This window comes from Xenopus tropicalis, chromosome 6, assembly GCF_000004195.4.
Source record: "Xenopus tropicalis strain Nigerian chromosome 6, UCB_Xtro_10.0, whole genome shotgun sequence".
Taxonomy (NCBI): Eukaryota; Metazoa; Chordata; class Amphibia; order Anura; family Pipidae; genus Xenopus; species Xenopus tropicalis.
This window is the reverse complement of record NC_030682.2, coordinates 150,683,046-150,699,497: the sequence shown is the minus strand read 5'-3', so window position 1 is coordinate 150,699,497 and position 16,452 is coordinate 150,683,046. Positions and strand designations below refer to the sequence as shown.

At 45.5% G+C, this 16,452-nt stretch overlaps 1 protein-coding gene across 2 annotated transcripts; it reads right to left on the bottom strand.

Moving 5' to 3' along the window:
• Positions 1-1,731: 1,731 nt before the first annotated feature.
• Positions 1,732-7,728, bottom strand: LOC105945488 (cell wall protein DAN4-like). Of its 2 annotated transcripts, XM_031904542.1 has the most exons (4): positions 7,270-7,728; positions 6,576-7,002; positions 3,354-3,424; positions 1,732-1,966 (listed from the first exon to the last, which is right to left on the bottom strand). In XM_031904542.1, exons 1-4 carry the CDS (start codon positions 7,672-7,674, stop codon positions 1,859-1,861), a joined length of 1,011 nt encoding a protein of 336 aa, XP_031760402.1. In that variant the 5' UTR covers positions 7,675-7,728; the 3' UTR covers positions 1,732-1,858. The 2 variants fall into 2 exon arrangements, with proteins under 2 accessions (XP_031760402.1, XP_031760401.1); XM_031904541.1 differs by having other exon boundaries at positions 6,576-7,728.
• Between the last annotated feature and the right edge of the window lie 8,724 nt (positions 7,729-16,452).

Below are 16,452 nucleotides of genomic sequence, written 5' to 3'. Positions count from 1 at the left end.
GTCCCGCTTCCCTATTGCCCAGTCCCGCTTCCCTATTGGCCAGTCCCGCTTCCCTATTGGCCAGTCCCGCTTCCCTATTGCCCAGTCCCGCTTCCCTATTGCCCAGTCCCGCTTCCCTATTGGCCAGTCCCGCTTCCCTATTGCCCAGTCCCGCTTCCCTATTGGCCAGTCCCGCTTCCCTATTGCCCAGTCCCGCTTCCCTATTGGCCAGTCCCGCTTCCCTATTGCCCAATCCCGCTTCCCTTTTGGCCAGTCCCGCTTCCCTATTGGCCGGCCAGTCCCGCTTCCCTATTGGCCAGTCCCGCTTCCCTATTGCCCAGTCCCGCTTCCCTATTGCCCAGTCCCGCTTCCCTATTGCCCAATCCCGCTTCCCTATTGGCCAGTCCCGCTTCCCTATTGGCCAGTCCCGCTTCCCTATTGGCCAGTCCCGCTTCCCTATTGCCCAGTCCCGCTTCCCTATTGCCCAATCCCGCTTCCCTATTGGCCAGTCCCGCTTCCCTATTGCCCAATCCCGCTTCCCTATTGGCCAGTCCCGCTTCCCTATTGCCCAATCCCGCTTCCCTATTGGCCAGTCCCGCTTCCCTATTGCCCAATCCCGCTTCCCTTTTGGCCAGTCCCGCTTCCCTATTGGCCGGCCAGTCCCGCTTCCCTATTGGCCAGTCCCGCTTCCCTATTGCCCAGTCCCGCTTCCCTATTGCCCAATCCCGCTTCCCTATTGCCCAGTCCCGCTTCCCTATTGCCCAGTCCCGCTTCCCTATTGCCCAGTCCCGCTTCCCTATTGGCCAGTCCCGCTTCCCTATTGGCCAGTCCCGCTTCCCTATTGGCCAGTCCCGCTTCCCTATTGCCCAATCCCGCTTCCCTATTGCCCAGTCCCGCTTCCCTATTGCCCAGTCCCGCTTCCCTATTGCCCAGTCCCGCTTCCCTATTGGCCAGTCCCGCTTCCCTATTGCCCAATCCCGCTTCCCTTTTGGCCAGTCCCGCTTCCCTATTGGCCGGCCAGTCCCGCTTCCCTATTGCCCAGTCCCGCTTCCCTATTGCCCAGTCCCGCTTCCCTATTGGCCAGTCCCGCTTCCCTATTGGCCAGTCCCGCTTCCCTATTGGCCAGTCCCGCTTCCCTATTGCCCAGTCCCGCTTCCCTATTGCCCAGTCCCGCTTCCCTATTGGCCAGTCCCGCTTCCCTATTGCCCAGTCCCGCTTCCCTATTGCCCAGTCCCGCTTCCCTATTGGCCAGTCCCGCTTCCCTATTGGCCAGTCCCCCTTCCCTATTGCCCAATCCCGCTTCCCTATTGCCCAGTCCCACTACCCTATTGCCCAATCCCCCTTCCCTATTGGCCAGTCCCGCTTCTCCTTGTTGGAATACAAGTCCCAGCATGCACAGCAGCTTTATGGGGGGGGGGGGGGCAGGTATGTTTCAGTGCAAATGAAATACAAAACAAATAAGTTTATTCATTAAATTAATAAAAACTACAATAGAAAAATAATAGCACCGTGGAAACCGTGACCCCCACAGGGCGGTGAGGCTCAGTACTACTATATGTACAGCATACACCCCCTGTGTGCCCAGGCACAGGTATTGGAATCCTTTATCCAGAAACCCGGTATCCAGAAAGCTCCGAATTACAGGAAGGACATCTCCCTATAAGGGGTAATTTATCATCACTGGGCAAATTTGCCCGTGGGCAGTAACCCATAGCAACCAATCAAATTGTTGCATATATTGTTTTCCCTGCAGCCAGTCACTGATTGGTTGCTATGGGTTACTGCCCACGGGCAAATTTGCCCAGTGTTAATAAATGACCCCCATATAGTACTTATCTCCTTATTCATTCATTGTGCAGCGCCCCCCCTGGGGCAGAATTCACTGGGGGGCAGTTATGACAGAAGCACAATTAACCGTCGTGACGCTTTGCCCCCAGGTCACGGTGATGTCGCCGCGCTGGTATTTGGGTAGAAACGTGGAACAAATCTGCAAAAGAAAAAAAAAAGTAATGTTTATATGAGATTCCGATATGTGGCGCTGGGTACCATGTGACCCACAGGAGCCAGTAATAGGGAGTCACATGGGGCCCCCCTGTATTTTGCCTTCACAGATTCAGTTGGACTAACTGTGCCCCCGTCTGAATAATAATAATAATAAACAGGATTAGTGACAGGGCACATAGGCACAGGCCTTGGGCAACAAAGATATGGGGGCGGCACGTTGCCCATTGGCCACATTTGCACTGGGGACTGGAGCTGCCCAGGGGGTGGGTGCAATCGCAGGTGGATGAGTGCAAACACAGGGGGTGGGTGCAATCGCGGGGGATGGGTGCAAGCCCAGGGGGTGGGTGCAATCGCGGGGGATGGGTGCAATCGCGGGGGATGGGTGCAAGGCCAGGGGGTGGGTGCAAACACGGGGCATGGGTGCAATCGCGGGGCATGGGTGCAAGCCCATGGGGTGGGTGCAATCGTGGGGGATGGGTGCAAGCCCATGTGGTGCGTGCAATCGTGGGGGATGGGTGCAAGCCCTGGGGGTGGGTGCAATCGCGGGGGATGGGTGCAAGCCCTGGGGGTGGGTGCAATCGCGGGGATGGGTGCAAGCCCATGGGGTGGGTGCAATCGTGGGGATGGGTGCAATCGTGGGGGATGGGTGCAAGCCCATGGGGTGGGTGTAATCGCGGGGGATGGGTGCAAGCCCTGGGGGTGGGTGCAATCGCGGGGGATGGGTGCAAGCCCATGAGGTGGGTGCAATCGCGGGGGATGGGTGCAAGCCCATGGGGTGGGTGCAATCATGGGGGGTGGGTGCAATCGCGGGGGATGGTTGTGACCCAGACAGCCTGGTTTTTAGTAGAATTGCTCAGTTTTCCCGATTTCGGGTTGGATTGACGTGTCGATTAGCCAATCACTGATTGCCGTGTCATAGCCCTGCCCCCTTGACATCACACCCCACCTCCCTGTTCCTGGGCAGGGGAGGCGGCAACCTTAGACCCTGCCTTTTGGTCCCCGTTGACCCAGTCCCACTCCACACTGGCGCTCACACTGATGCTCCTCCCCCATCCCTTACTGCGCAAGGGGTGGGGCACAGAGGTGACACCCCGGTCTGACCCTGAGTGGGGGAGGGCAGGCAGGGATCTGGGCTGGGTCAGTGCGGCCTATTGGGTTTTTATTCCCAGTGTCCCACAAGCCCAGTCCAACCCTGACTACTCTTCTAGCCATTCTGGGAAATGTTAACTCCCTGCACTCAGAGGCTCTCAGCATTGAGATTCTGGCAGTGACCAGGTGGGGGCAGCAGGGAGCCAGCAAAGTGGGAGCCACACTGCCGGAACATTCCAGCCATGAAACAGCGCCCCGAGTACTGGGTATTGGGTTCTTACCTTTTGCACCAGCGCATTTATTGCGGCAGCAGAGCCAATAGGATCAGAGCTGGTGAATCTCAGCACAGTTTCTGTAGAGGGAACAATAACAGGGAATAAACGTCGCAGGAATAAAAGGTGTAATAATTAAAGGTAAGTAAAGTGACTACAGTAACCCCCAGCTTTATATAGTAAGAATCCTCAGCCCAACGTGGCAATGGGACTGGCAGAGACCCACCTTTTTCATAAAAATTTACCAGTTAGCAGGGGGAGGGGTCAGAAAATAAATGGGCGGGCTGTGACATAGAAGGGGGCGGGGCAGTGACATAGAAGGGGGAGGTGACAAAAGAGGCGGGTGTTACTGAAGTTGTGAGGATGATAGGGAAAGAAGAAGGAAGAGGGGGGGTTGTGGGGCTCGTTCAGCGCATCCCGTCACATTGGGGCTCATTTATAGCAAATCTGTCCCATTTCGCTTCACCTAAAAATTCGCAAATCTTTCATAAAATGTCGAAAATGTCACACGTCAAAAACAAAACTGTCACCTGCGTCATTTTTTGACAATTTTTTTTTGCCGCGTGCGACACTTTTTTTGCAGCAAATTTTGACACCCGTTTCTCGAAAACAAACGCCAATGGCGAAACGCGGAAATTCACCGCAAATCCATGTTTGCATTATAATTCCGCCCATACTCATTTATAAACACTGGGCAAATCTGCACCGGGGCAGTAACCCATAGCAACCAATCTGTGATGAGTAGATTTATCCAGCCAGCTGCAGGTAGAAAATGAAAGAAAAAGTCTGATTGGTTGCTATGGGTTACTGCCCAGGTGCTGATTTGCCCAGTGTTATAAATGAGCCCCAAAAAGTTTGTAAAGCGCATTGAAGCCAATAGGCGACTTTACGCGCATTTTTTACATGCAACTTTTTTTCTTGCTCCAAATGCATTATAGTCAATGCCCGTATTTTTGGCGACTTTTTTTTTCTCTGCAACTTTTTTCTCTCAGCGACTTTTTTTTACGTGCCGCAAATTTTTATGTGCGCAACGTTTTTTATGCGCAACTTTTTTTTCTTACTCCAAATGCATTAAAGTCATTGGCAACTTTTTTTGCCTTGGTGAATTTTTTTTGTGGCAAATTTTTGCTGCAGTTTTGCACAAAAAAAAAAAGAGGAAATTTGCCGCAAATCCATGTCCGGTAAAATAATTGGCTCATCGCTAGCGGCCAGTAGGTCAGTAGGATTATTTGGGACAGGAGCTGACATGTCGCTGGGGGGGTTTGGGGGGCCCCGCCCTGGGTGAGCGCTAGTGACGGATGTGCCGGAACCTGCGGGGCCACATTCTATTCTAACTGACCAATGGCAACAGTAAACATTGTGTTTATACATTAACTGCGCAGCAGAGGGAAGGCGGGGCTGTATATACAGACTGTGTAAATACCCGGGGGGGGGGGAGGTTATAGTAACAATAACAGCAGTGGAAGTAAAAGTAGTTAAATGTTAAAAAATACATAAACATATAGGGAGTAGACACATGGAGCTACTTAGTAGCAGCTACTTGTCACAGCTACTAAATGCCAGAAAATCCCCTGCCATAGACACTACTGGGAATTCCCTCTGCTAAACACACATAGAGACAATTATCAGTAAATGATCAGCATTGTCTGTAGCCGTGACAAGTAGCTGCTACTAGTAGCTCCGTGTGTCTTCCCCCTTAGATTGTAAGCTCTTAGGAACAGACCTTATTTACTCAGTATTCCTATGCAGTCTGTATGCTGTATATTCCCTGCAGTTGTACAGCGCTGGGGGTGGGGGGTCAGGGCTTTATAAATACTTGTTATTACTAATAATAGTAAATGGGAAAATGTCTATAATGATTTTCCTTCACCCCGGGCAGAATATACAGATACTGAATCAAAGGAAAAGCAGTAGGGGGAGACGTGGGGCAGGGGGAGACATGGGGCAGGGGGACACACGGGGCAGGGGGAGACGCGGGGCACGGGGAGACGCGGGGCACGGGGAGACGCGGGGCAGGGGGGACACGCGGGGCAGGGGGACACGCGGGGCAGGGGGAGACGCGGGGCAGGGGGAGACGCGGAGCAGGGGGAGACGCGGGGCAGGGGGAGACGCGGGGCAGGGGGAGACGCGGGGCAGGGGGAGATGCGGGGCAGGGGGAGACGTGGGGCAGGGGGGCACGCGGGGCACGGGGAGACGCGGAGCAGGGGGAGACGCGGGGCAGGGGGAGACGCGGGGCAGGGGGAGATGCGGGGCAGGGGGAGACGTGGGGCAGGGGGGCACGCGGGGCAGGGGGGCACGCGGGGCAGGGGGACACATGGGGCAGGGGGACACATGGGGCAGGGGGGCACAGGGGCAGGGGGAGACACGGGGCAGGGGGACACACGGGGAAGGGGGACACACGGGGAAGGGGGAGACACGGGGCAGGGGGACACACGGGGCAGGGGGACACATGGGGCAGGGGGACACATGGGGAAGGGGGACACAGGGGGCAGGGGGGCACAGGGGCAGGGGGGCACAGGGGCAGGGGGACACACGGGGCAGGGGGAGACACGGGGAAGGGGGAGACACGGGGAAGGGGGAGACACGGGGCAGGGGGACACACGGGGCAGGGGGACACACGGGGCAGGGGGACACATGGGGCAGGGGGGCACAGGGGCAGGGGGACACACGGGGAAGGGGGACACACGGGGCAGGGGGACACACGGGGCAGGGGGGCACAGGGGCAGGGGGGCAGGGGGAGACACGGGGAAGGGGGACACACAGGGAAGGGGGAGACACGGGGCAGGGGGACACACGGGGCAGGGGGACACATGGGGCAGGGGGACACACGGGGAAGGGGGAAACACGGGGCAGGGGTGAGTTTTTTACCCCACACTGTTAGATGCCAATCCCAACACAATTGGGCAATCGAATGGGTCTGGCAGTCTCTCATCCCTGGTTGCTAAGGTAACTTGGACCCTAGCAACCAAATAACTGCTGAAACTCTAGGCTGGGCGTAAAATGAAATAACTAAAAAACTACAAATAATAAAAAATGAAGACCAATTGCAAACTGTCTCTGAGTTTCTCTCTACATAATACTAAAAGTTAACTCAACCCCTTTTAGACAAAAAAATGTAGAAATGAAAACAAAATGTAAATAAAGTCAAAGTCCTATGGGCAATCCCAAATTAAAAAAATATATGCTATGTGAGTGAAATGTTGAGGAGTAGGGAGTATAGAGAAGACTTACTGGTAGGTGTGCCTGTTGGCGCTGGGGGCATCGGGGGGGCTTTTGTACTTGTATTGGGTTTCTGGCTGGTCAGGGTCCCCGCCGTCGTTTGGTTGGGTACAACAGTAGCCCCCGTAGCAACCACGATCATTGTAGATGCCGTTGCCGCTGTTGGATTTGTAGTAGTTGCAATTGCTGTGGGCTGGAATGTTGTAGTGGCATTGGTAGATAATGTTGTTGATGGTTTTGTAGTAGTTGCCACAGTTGTGGGTTGGGATTCTGTAGTACCATCGGTAGATACTACTGTTGTAACTGCTGTAGTAGAGGGCTCGGATTTTGCCAATGTTGCGGGTTTTGTTGTAGTTGCTGCTGTGGAATTGGAAGTCTCAGTTGTCACTATAGTAGTCGGTTTAGTTGTTGTTATGGTAGTTGAAGACTCTGTAGTAAGCTGCAATGTGGAGCTGATATTATTAATCTGTACTGTTGATACCGATGTAGTAAAAGGCTTTGTTGTTGACACTGTAGTGTAAGATATTGAGGAGGAAGGGGGTGGTGTTGCCATTGTAGAAAGTTCTGTAGTAGCCAGTGTTAGTGTTGAGGGCACAGTAATAGCTGGTGTAGTCAGTGTAGTCAGTGGGCTAACTGGTGTTGTAGTTTGCAAGTTATGTATTGTCATTGTAGTAGGTTCTGAAACGGAGGTAGCAGATGTACTTACTGTAGAAGTATCTACGGTCGGGGTATTAACAGTAGTTTGATTATGTACAACGGTTGTCTCTGTAGTCCCTGCTGGAAGTGTTGTGGAAGATGCCATTGTGGTTTCTGGCGTTAAGATTACTGCAGTTGACATTGCAGTTGTATTTGTAGTAGTAGCAATTGTTGCGGGTTGTAATGTTGTAGTTGCCACTGTTGTAGGCTGTAATTCTGTAGTACTACTGGTAGATGTAATTTGTGTTATTGTTGTGGTAAAGGGCTCTGCTTTTGTCAGTGTTACAGGTTCTGATGTGGTTGTTGGTGTGGAACTGGGATACTCAGTTCTTGCAATTATAGTAGGTTTGGTTAAAGGTTCTTCTGTCAAATTTATAGTTGTTTCCACAACAGGAGATTCTGAGGCTGTTTCCATTGTATAAGGTTCAGTAGTAACAGAAGGTTCTTCAGTGAAATTCTCAGTCGTTTCCACAGTAGGAGATTCTGAGGCTGTTTCCATTGTATAAGGTTCAGTAGTAACAGAAGGTTCTTCAGTGAAATTCTCAGTCGTTTCCACATTAGGAGATTCTGAGGCTGTTTCCATTGTATAAAGTTCAGTAGTAACAGAAGGTTCTTCAGTGAAATTCTCAGTCGTTTCCACATTAGGAGATTCTGAGGCTGTTTCCATTGTGTAAAGTTCAGTAGTAACAGAAGGTTCTTCAGTGAAATTCTCAGTCGTTTCCACATTAGGAGATTCTGAGGCTGTTTCCATTGTAAAAAGTTCAGTAGTAAAAGAAGGTTCTTCAGTCAAATTCTCAGTCGTTTCCACAATAGGAGATTGTGAGGCTGTTTCCATTGTGTAAAGTTCAGTAGTAACAGAAGGTTCTTCGGTGAAATTCTCAGTCGTTTCCACACTAGGAGATTCTGAGGCTGTTTCCATTGTGTAAAGTTCAGTAGTAACAGAAGGTTCTTCAGTCAAATTCTCAGTCGTTTCCACATTAGGAGATTCCGAGGCTGTTTCCATTGTGTAAAGTTCAGTAGTAACAGAAGGTTCTTCAGTGAAATTCTCAGTCGTTTCCACAATAGGAGATTGTGAGGCTGTTTCCATTGTATAAAGTTCAGTAATAAAAGAAGGTTCTTCAGTCAAAGTCTCAGTTGTTTCCACAGTAGGAGATTCTGAGGCTGTTTCTGTTGTATATTGTTCTGCAGTAAAAAGTTCAGTAGTAACAGAAGGTTCTTCAGTGAAATTCTCAGTCGGTTCCACAGTAGGAGATTCTGAGGCTGTTTCCATTGTATAAAGTTCAGTTGTAACAGAAAGTTCTTCAGTGAAATTCTCAGTCGGTTCCACACTAGGAGATTCTGAGGCTGTTTCCATTGTATAAAGTTCAGTAGTAACAGAAGGTTCTTCAGTTAAATTCTCAGTCGTTTCCACAGAAGGATATTCTGAGGCTGTTTCCATTGTATAAAGTTCAGTAGTAACAGAAGGTTCTTCAGTGAAATTCTCAGTCGGTTCCACAGTAGGAGATTCTGAGGCTGTTTCCATTGTATAAAGTTCAGTAGTAACAGAAGGTTCTTCAGTGAAATTCTCAGTCGTTTCCACAGTAGGAGATTCTGAGGCTGTTTCCATTGTATAAAGTTCAGTAGTAACAGAAGGTTCTTCAGTCAAAATCTCAGTTGTTTCCACAGTAGGAGATTCTGAGGCTGTTTCCATTGTATAAAGTTCAGTAGTAACAGAAGGTTCTTCAGTTAAATTCTCAGTCGGTTCCACAGAAGGATATTCTGAGGCTGTTTCAATTGTATAAAGTTCAGTAGTAACAGAAGGTTCTTCAGTGAAATTCTCAGTCGTTTCCACAGTAGGAGATTCTGAGGCTGTTTCGATTGTATAAAGTTCAGTAGTAACAGAAGGTTCTTCAGTGAAATTCTCAGTCGTTTCCACAGTAGGAGATTCTGAGGCTGTTTCCATTGTATAAAGTTCAGTAGTAACAGAAGGTTCTTCAGTCAAAATCTCAGTTGTTTCCACAAAAGGAGATTCTGAGGCTGTTTCCATTGTATAAAGTTCAGTAGTAACAGAAGGTTCTTCAGTCAAAGTCTCAGTTGTTTCCACAGTAGGAGATTCTGAGGCTGTTTCTGTTGTATAATGTTCTGCAGTAAAAAGTTCAGTAGTAAAAGAAGGTTCTTCAGTGAAATTCTCAGTCGTTTCCACAATAGGAGATTCTGAGGCTGTTTCCATTGTGTAAAGTTCAGTAGTAACTGAAGGTTCTTCAGTGAAATTCTCAGTCGTTTCAACAAAAGGAGATTCTGAGGCTGTTTCCATTGTATAAGGTTCAGTAGTAACAGAAGGTTCTTCAGTGAAATTCTCAGTCAGTTCCACAGTACTAGATTCTGAGGCTGTTTCCATTGTGTAAAGTTCAGTAGTAACAGAAGGTTCTTCAGTGAAATTCTCAGTCGTTTCCACATTAGGAGATTCTGAGGCTGTTTCCATTGTAAAAAGTTCAGTAGTAACAGAAGGTTCTTCAGTCAAATTCTCAGTCGTTTCCACAATAGGAGATTGTGAGGCTGTTTCCATTGTGTAAAGTTCAGTAGTAACAGAAGGTTCTTCGGTGAAATTCTCAGTCGTTTCCACACTAGGTGATTCTGAGGCTGTTTCCATTGTGTAAAGTTCAGTAGTAACAGAAGGTTCTTCAGTCAAATTCTCAGTCGTTTCCACATTAGGAGATTCCGAGGCTGTTTCCATTGTGTAAAGTTCAGTAGTAACAGAAGGTTCTTCAGTGAAATTCTCAGTCGTTTCCACAATAGGAGATTGTGAGGCTGTTTCCATTGTATAAAGTTCAGTAATAAAAGAAGGTTCTTCAGTCAAAGTCTCAGTTGTTTCCACAGTAGGAGATTCTGAGGCTGTTTCTGTTGTATATTGTTCTGCAGTAAAAAGTTCAGTAGTAACAGAAGGTTCTTCAGTGAAATTCTCAGTCGGTTCCACAGTAGGAGATTCTGAGGCTGTTTCCATTGTATAAAGTTCAGTTGTAACAGAAAGTTCTTCAGTGAAATTCTCAGTCGGTTCCACACTAGGAGATTCTGAGGCTGTTTCCATTGTATAAAGTTCAGTAGTAACAGAAGGTTCTTCAGTTAAATTCTCAGTCGTTTCCACAGAAGGATATTCTGAGGCTGTTTCCATTGTATAAAGTTCAGTAGTAACAGAAGGTTCTTCAGTGAAATTCTCAGTCGGTTCCACAGTAGGAGATTCTGAGGCTGTTTCCATTGTATAAAGTTCAGTAGTAACAGAAGGTTCTTCAGTGAAATTCTCAGTCGTTTCCACAGTAGGAGATTCTGAGGCTGTTTCCATTGTATAAAGTTCAGTAGTAACAGAAGGTTCTTCAGTCAAAATCTCAGTTGTTTCCACAGTAGGAGATTCTGAGGCTGTTTCCATTGTATAAAGTTCAGTAGTAACAGAAGGTTCTTCAGTTAAATTCTCAGTCGGTTCCACAGAAGGATATTCTGAGGCTGTTTCAATTGTATAAAGTTCAGTAGTAACAGAAGGTTCTTCAGTGAAATTCTCAGTCGTTTCCACAGTAGGAGATTCTGAGGCTGTTTCGATTGTATAAAGTTCAGTAGTAACAGAAGGTTCTTCAGTGAAATTCTCAGTTGTTTCCACAGTAGGAGATTCTGAGGCTGTTTCAATTGTATAAAGTTCAGTAGTAACAGAAGGTTCTTCAGTCAAAATCTCAGTTGTTTCCACAAAAGGAGATTCTGAGGCTGTTTCCATTGTATAAAGTTCAGTAGTAACAGAAGGTTCTTCAGTCAAAGTCTCAGTTGTTTCCACAGTAGGAGATTCTGAGGCTGTTTCAATTGTATAAAGTTCAGTAGTAACAGAAGGTTCTTCAGTCAAAGTCTCAGTTGTTTCCACAGTAGGAGATTCTGAGGCTGTTTCTGTTGTATAATGTTCTGCAGTAAAAAGTTCAGTAGTAACAGAAGGTTCTTCAGTGAAATTCTCAGTCGGTTCAACAGTAGGAGATTCTGAGACTGTTTCCATTGTATAAAGTTCAGTAGTAACAGAAGGTTCTTCAGTTAAATTCTCAGTCGTTTCCACAGTAGGAGATTCTGAGGCTGTTTCCATTGTATAAAGTTCAGTAGTAACAGAAGGATCTTCAGTGAAATTCTCAGTCGTTTCCAAATTAGGAGATTCTGAGGCTTTTTCCATTGTGTAAAGTTCAGTAGTAACAGAAGGACCTTCAGTGAAATTCTCAGTCGTTTCCACATTAGGAGATTCTGAGGCTGTTTCCATTGTATAAAGTTCAGTAGTAACAGAAGGTTCTTCAGTGAAATTCTCAGTCGTTTCCACAGTAGGAGATTCTGAGGCTGTTTCCATTGTATAAAGTTCAGTAGTAACAGAAGGTTCTTCAGTCAAAATCTCAGTTGTTTCCACAAAAGGAGATTCTGAGGCTGTTTCCATTGTATAAAGTTCAGTAGTAACAGAAGGTTCTTCAGTCAAAGTCTCAGTTGTTTCCACAGTAGGAGATTCTGAGGCTGTTTCAATTGTATAAAGTTCAGTAGTAACAGAAGGTTCTTCAGTCAAAGTCTCAGTTGTTTCCACAGTAGGAGATTCTGAGGCTGTTTCTGTTGTATAATGTTCTGCAGTAAAAAGTTCAGTAGTAACAGAAGGTTCTTCAGTTATATTCTCAGTCGTTTCCACAGTAGGAGATTCTGAGGCTGTTTCCATTGTATAAAGTTCAGTAGTAACTGAAGGATCTTCAGTGAAATTCTCAGTCGTTTCCAAATTAGGAGATTCTGAGGATTTTTCCATTGTGTAAAGTTCAGTAGTAACAGAAGGATCTTCAGTGAAATTCTCAGTCGTTTCCACATTAGGAGATTCTGAGGCTGTTTCCATTGTATAAAGTTCAGTAGTAACAGAAGGTTCTTCAGTGAAATTCTCAGTCGTTTCCACATTAGGAGATTCTGAGGCTGTTTCCATTGTATTAAGTTCAGTAGTAACAGAAGGTTCTTCAGTGAAATTCTCAGTCGTTTCCACATTAGGAGATTCTGACGCTGTTTCCATTGTATAAAGTTCAGTAGTAACAGAAGGTTCTTCTGTGAAATTCTCAGTCGTTTCCACAATAGGAGATTCTGAGGCTGTTTCCATTGTATAAAGTTCAGTAGTAACAGAAGGTTCTTCAGTGAAATTCTCAGTCGGTTCCACAGTAGGAGATTCTGAGGCTGTTTCCATTGTATAAAGTTCAGTAGTAACAGAAGGTTCTTCAGTGAAATTCTCAGTCGTTTCCACAATAGGAGATTCTGAGACTGTTTCCATTGTATAAAGTTCAGTAGTAACAGAAGGTTCTTCAGTGAAATTCTCAGTCGGTTCCACAGTAGAAGATTCTGAGGCTGTTTCCATTGTATAAAGTTCAGTAGTAACAGAAGGTTCTTCAGTCAAATTCTCAGTCGTTTCCACAATAGGAGATTCTGAGGCTGTTTCCATTGTATAAAGTTCAGTAGTAACAGAAGGTTCTTTAGTGAAATTCTCAGTCGTTTCCACAGTAGGAGATTCTGAGGCTGTTTCCATTGTATAAAGTTCAGTAGTAAAAGAAGGTTCTTCAGTGAAATTCTCAGTCGGTTCCACAATAGGAGATTCTGAAGCTGTTTCCATTGTATAAAGTTCAGTAGTAACAGATGGTTCTTCAGTGAAATTCTCAGTCGTTTCCACATTAGGAGATTCTGAGGCTTTTTCCATTGTATAAAGTTCAGTAGTAACAGAAGGTTCTTCAGTGAAATTCTCAGTCGTTTCCACAATAGGAGATTCTGAGGCTGTTTCCATTGTATAAAGTTCAGTAGTAACAGAAGGTTCTTCAGTGAAATTCTCAGTCGGTTCCACAGTAGGAGATTCTGAGGCTGTTTCCATAGTATAAAGTTCAGTAGTAACAGAAGGTTCTTCAGTCAAATTCTCAGTCGTTTCCACAATAGGAGATTCTGAGGCTTTTTCCATTGTATAAAGTTCAGTAGTAACAGAAGGTTCTTTAGTGAAATTCTCAGTCGTTTCCACAGTAGGAGATTCTGAGGCTGTTTCCATTGTATAAAGTTCAGTTGTAACAGAAGGTTCTTCAGTGATATTCTCAGTTGTTTCCACAATAGGAGATTCTGAGGCTGTTTCCATTGTATAAAGTTCAGTAGTAACAGAAGGTTCTTCAGTGAAATTCTCAGTCGTTTCCACAGTAGGAGATTCTGAGGCTGTTTCTGTTGTATATTGTTCTTCAGTAAAAAGTTCAGTAGTAACAGTAGGTTCTTCAGTGAAATTCTCAGTCGGTTCCACAGTAGGAGATTCTGAGGCTGTTTCCATTGTATAAAGTTCAGTAGTAACAGAAGGTTCTTCAGTGAAATTCTCAGTCGTTTCCACAGTAGGAGATTCTGAGGCTGTTTCCATTGTATAAAGTTCAGTAGTAACAGAAGGTTCTTCAGTGAAATTCTCAGTCGGTTCCACAGTAGGAGATTCTGAGGCTGTTTCCATTGTATAAAGTTCAGTAGTAACAGAAGGTTCTTCAGTCAAATTCTCAGTTGTTTCCACAATAGGAGATTCTGAGGCTGTTTCCATTGTATAAAGTTCAGTAGTAACAGAAGGTTCTTCAGTCAAATTCTCAGTCGTTTCCACAATAGGAGATTCTGAGGCTGTTTCCATTGTATAAAGTTCAGTAGTAACAGAAGGTTCTTTAGTGAAATTCTCAGTCGTTTCCACAGTAGGAGATTCTGAGGCTGTTTCCATTGTATAAAGTTCAGTAGTAAAAGAAGGTTCTTCAGTGAAATTCTCAGTCGGTTCCACAATAGGAGATTCTGAAGCTGTTTCCATTGTATAAAGTTCAGTAGTAACAGATGGTTCTTCAGTGAAATTCTCAGTCGTTTCCACATTAGGAGATTCTGAGGCTTTTTCCATTGTATAAAGTTCAGTAGTAACAGAAGGTTCTTCAGTGAAATTCTCAGTCGTTTCCACAATAGGAGATTCTGAGGCTGTTTCCATTGTATAAAGTTCAGTAGTAACAGAAGGTTCTTCAGTGAAATTCTCAGTCGGTTCCACAGTAGGAGATTCTGAGGCTGTTTCCATAGTATAAAGTTCAGTAGTAACAGAAGGTTCTTCAGTCAAATTCTCAGTCGTTTCCACAATAGGAGATTCTGAGGCTTTTTCCATTGTATAAAGTTCAGTAGTAACAGAAGGTTCTTTAGTGAAATTCTCAGTCGTTTCCACAGTAGGAGATTCTGAGGCTGTTTCCATTGTATAAAGTTCAGTTGTAACAGAAGGTTCTTCAGTGATATTCTCAGTTGTTTCCACAATAGGAGATTCTGAGGCTGTTTCCATTGTATAAAGTTCAGTAGTAACAGAAGGTTCTTCAGTGAAATTCTCAGTCGTTTCCACAGTAGGAGATTCTGAGGCTGTTTCTGTTGTATATTGTTCTTCAGTAAAAAGTTCAGTAGTAACAGTAGGTTCTTCAGTGAAATTCTCAGTCGGTTCCACAGTAGGAGATTCTGAGGCTGTTTCCATTGTATAAAGTTCAGTAGTAACAGAAGGTTCTTCAGTGAAATTCTCAGTCGTTTCCACAGTAGGAGATTCTGAGGCTGTTTCCATTGTATAAAGTTCAGTAGTAACAGAAGGTTCTTCAGTGAAATTCTCAGTCGGTTCCACAGTAGGAGATTCTGAGGCTGTTTCCATTGTATAAAGTTCAGTAGTAACAGAAGGTTCTTCAGTCAAATTCTCAGTTGTTTCCACAATAGGAGATTCTGAGGCTGTTTCCATTGTATAAAGTTCAGTAGTAACAGAAGGTTCTTCAGTGAAATTCTCAGTCGTTTCCACAGTAGGAGATTCTGAGGCTGTTTCCATTGTATAAAGTTCAGTTGTAACAGAAGGTTCTTTAGTGAAATTCTCAGTCGGTTCCACAATAGGAGATTCTGAGGCTGTTTCCATTGTATAAAGTTCAGTTGTAACAGAAGGTTCTTCAGTGAAATTCTCAGTCAGTTCCACAGTAGGAGATTCTGAGGCTGTTTCCATTGTATAAAGTTCAGTAGTAACAGAAGGTTCTTCAGTGAAATTCTCAGTCGTTTCCACAGTAGGAGATTCTGAGGCTGTTTCTTTTGTATATTGTTCTGCAGTAAAAACTTCAGTAGTAACAGAAGGTTCTTCAGGGAAATTCTCAGTCGGTTCCACAGTAGGAGATTCTGAGGCTGTTTCCATTGTATAAAGTTCAGTAGTAACAGAAGGTTCTTCAGTGAAATTCTCAGTCGGTTCCACAGTAGGAGATTCTGAGGCTGTTTCCATTGTATAAAGTTCAGTTGTAACAGAAGGTTCTTCAGTGAAATTCTCAGTCGGTTCCACAGTAGGAGATTCTGAGGCTGTTTCCATTGTATAAAGTTCAGTAGTAACAGAAGGTTCTTCAGTGAAATTCTCAGTCGTTTCCACAGTAGGAGATTCTGAGGCTGTTTCTTTTGTATATTGTTCTGCAGTAAAAACTTCAGTAGTAACAGAAGGTTCTTCAGGGAAATTCTCAGTCGGTTCCACAGTAGGAGATTCTGAGGCTGTTTCCATTGTATAAAGTTCAGTAGTAACAGAAGGTTCTTCAGTGAAATTCTCAGTCGTTTCCACAGTAGGAGATTCTGAGGCTGTTTCCATTGTATAAAGTTCAGTAGTAACAGAAGGTTCTTCAGTCAAAGTCTCAGTTGTTTCCACAGTAGGAGATTCTGAGGCTGTTTCCATTGTATAAAGTTCAGTAGTAACAGAAGGTTCTTCAGTCAAAGTCTCAGTTGTTTCCACAGTAGGAGATTCTGAGGCTGTTTCTGTTGTATAATGTTCTGCAGTAAAAAGTTCAGTAGGTTCTTCAGTCAAAGTAGTTTTCATAGCTGGAGATTTTGAAGCTGTTTCCATTGTATAAGATTTAGTAGTTATAGAAGGTTGTTCAGTCAAAAATTCTGTAGTCTCTACAGTAGCAGATTTTGATGTCAAGGTATCAGCTGCATCTATTGTATAAGGTTGTGTTGTAAACAGATCAGTTGCTATAGAAGATTCTTCAGTCAAATATTTAGTAGGTTCTGATAATGAGTCATTTGATTCTGTTGTGTAAAGTTCTGAAGTAGAAATGTCTGTTTCTGCAGTGGTAGAAGGTTCTTCTGTGGGAAGCCCAGTTGCCTCTACTGTAGCAGATTCTGATGTTAAACTATTCGTTGTTTCCTTTGTATAAGGTTTGGTTGTGAA

What these genes read in the sequence shown, in the direction of transcription:
- LOC105945488 (XM_031904541.1), bottom strand. Translation starts at nt 7,674, where the DNA reads ATGGAAACAGCCTCAGAATCTCCTGTTGTGGAAACAACTATAAATTTG. An exon ending in GCCAACAGGCACACCTACCA is followed by an intron (nt 3,425 to 6,575) that starts GTAAGTCTTCTC and finishes TTCCCTCTACAG; the next exon opens with AAACTGTGCTGAGATTCACC. An exon ending in TAAATGCGCTGGTGCAAAAG is followed by an intron (nt 1,967 to 3,353) that starts GTAAGAACCCAA and finishes TTTCTTTTGCAG; the next exon opens with ATTTGTTCCACGTTTCTACC.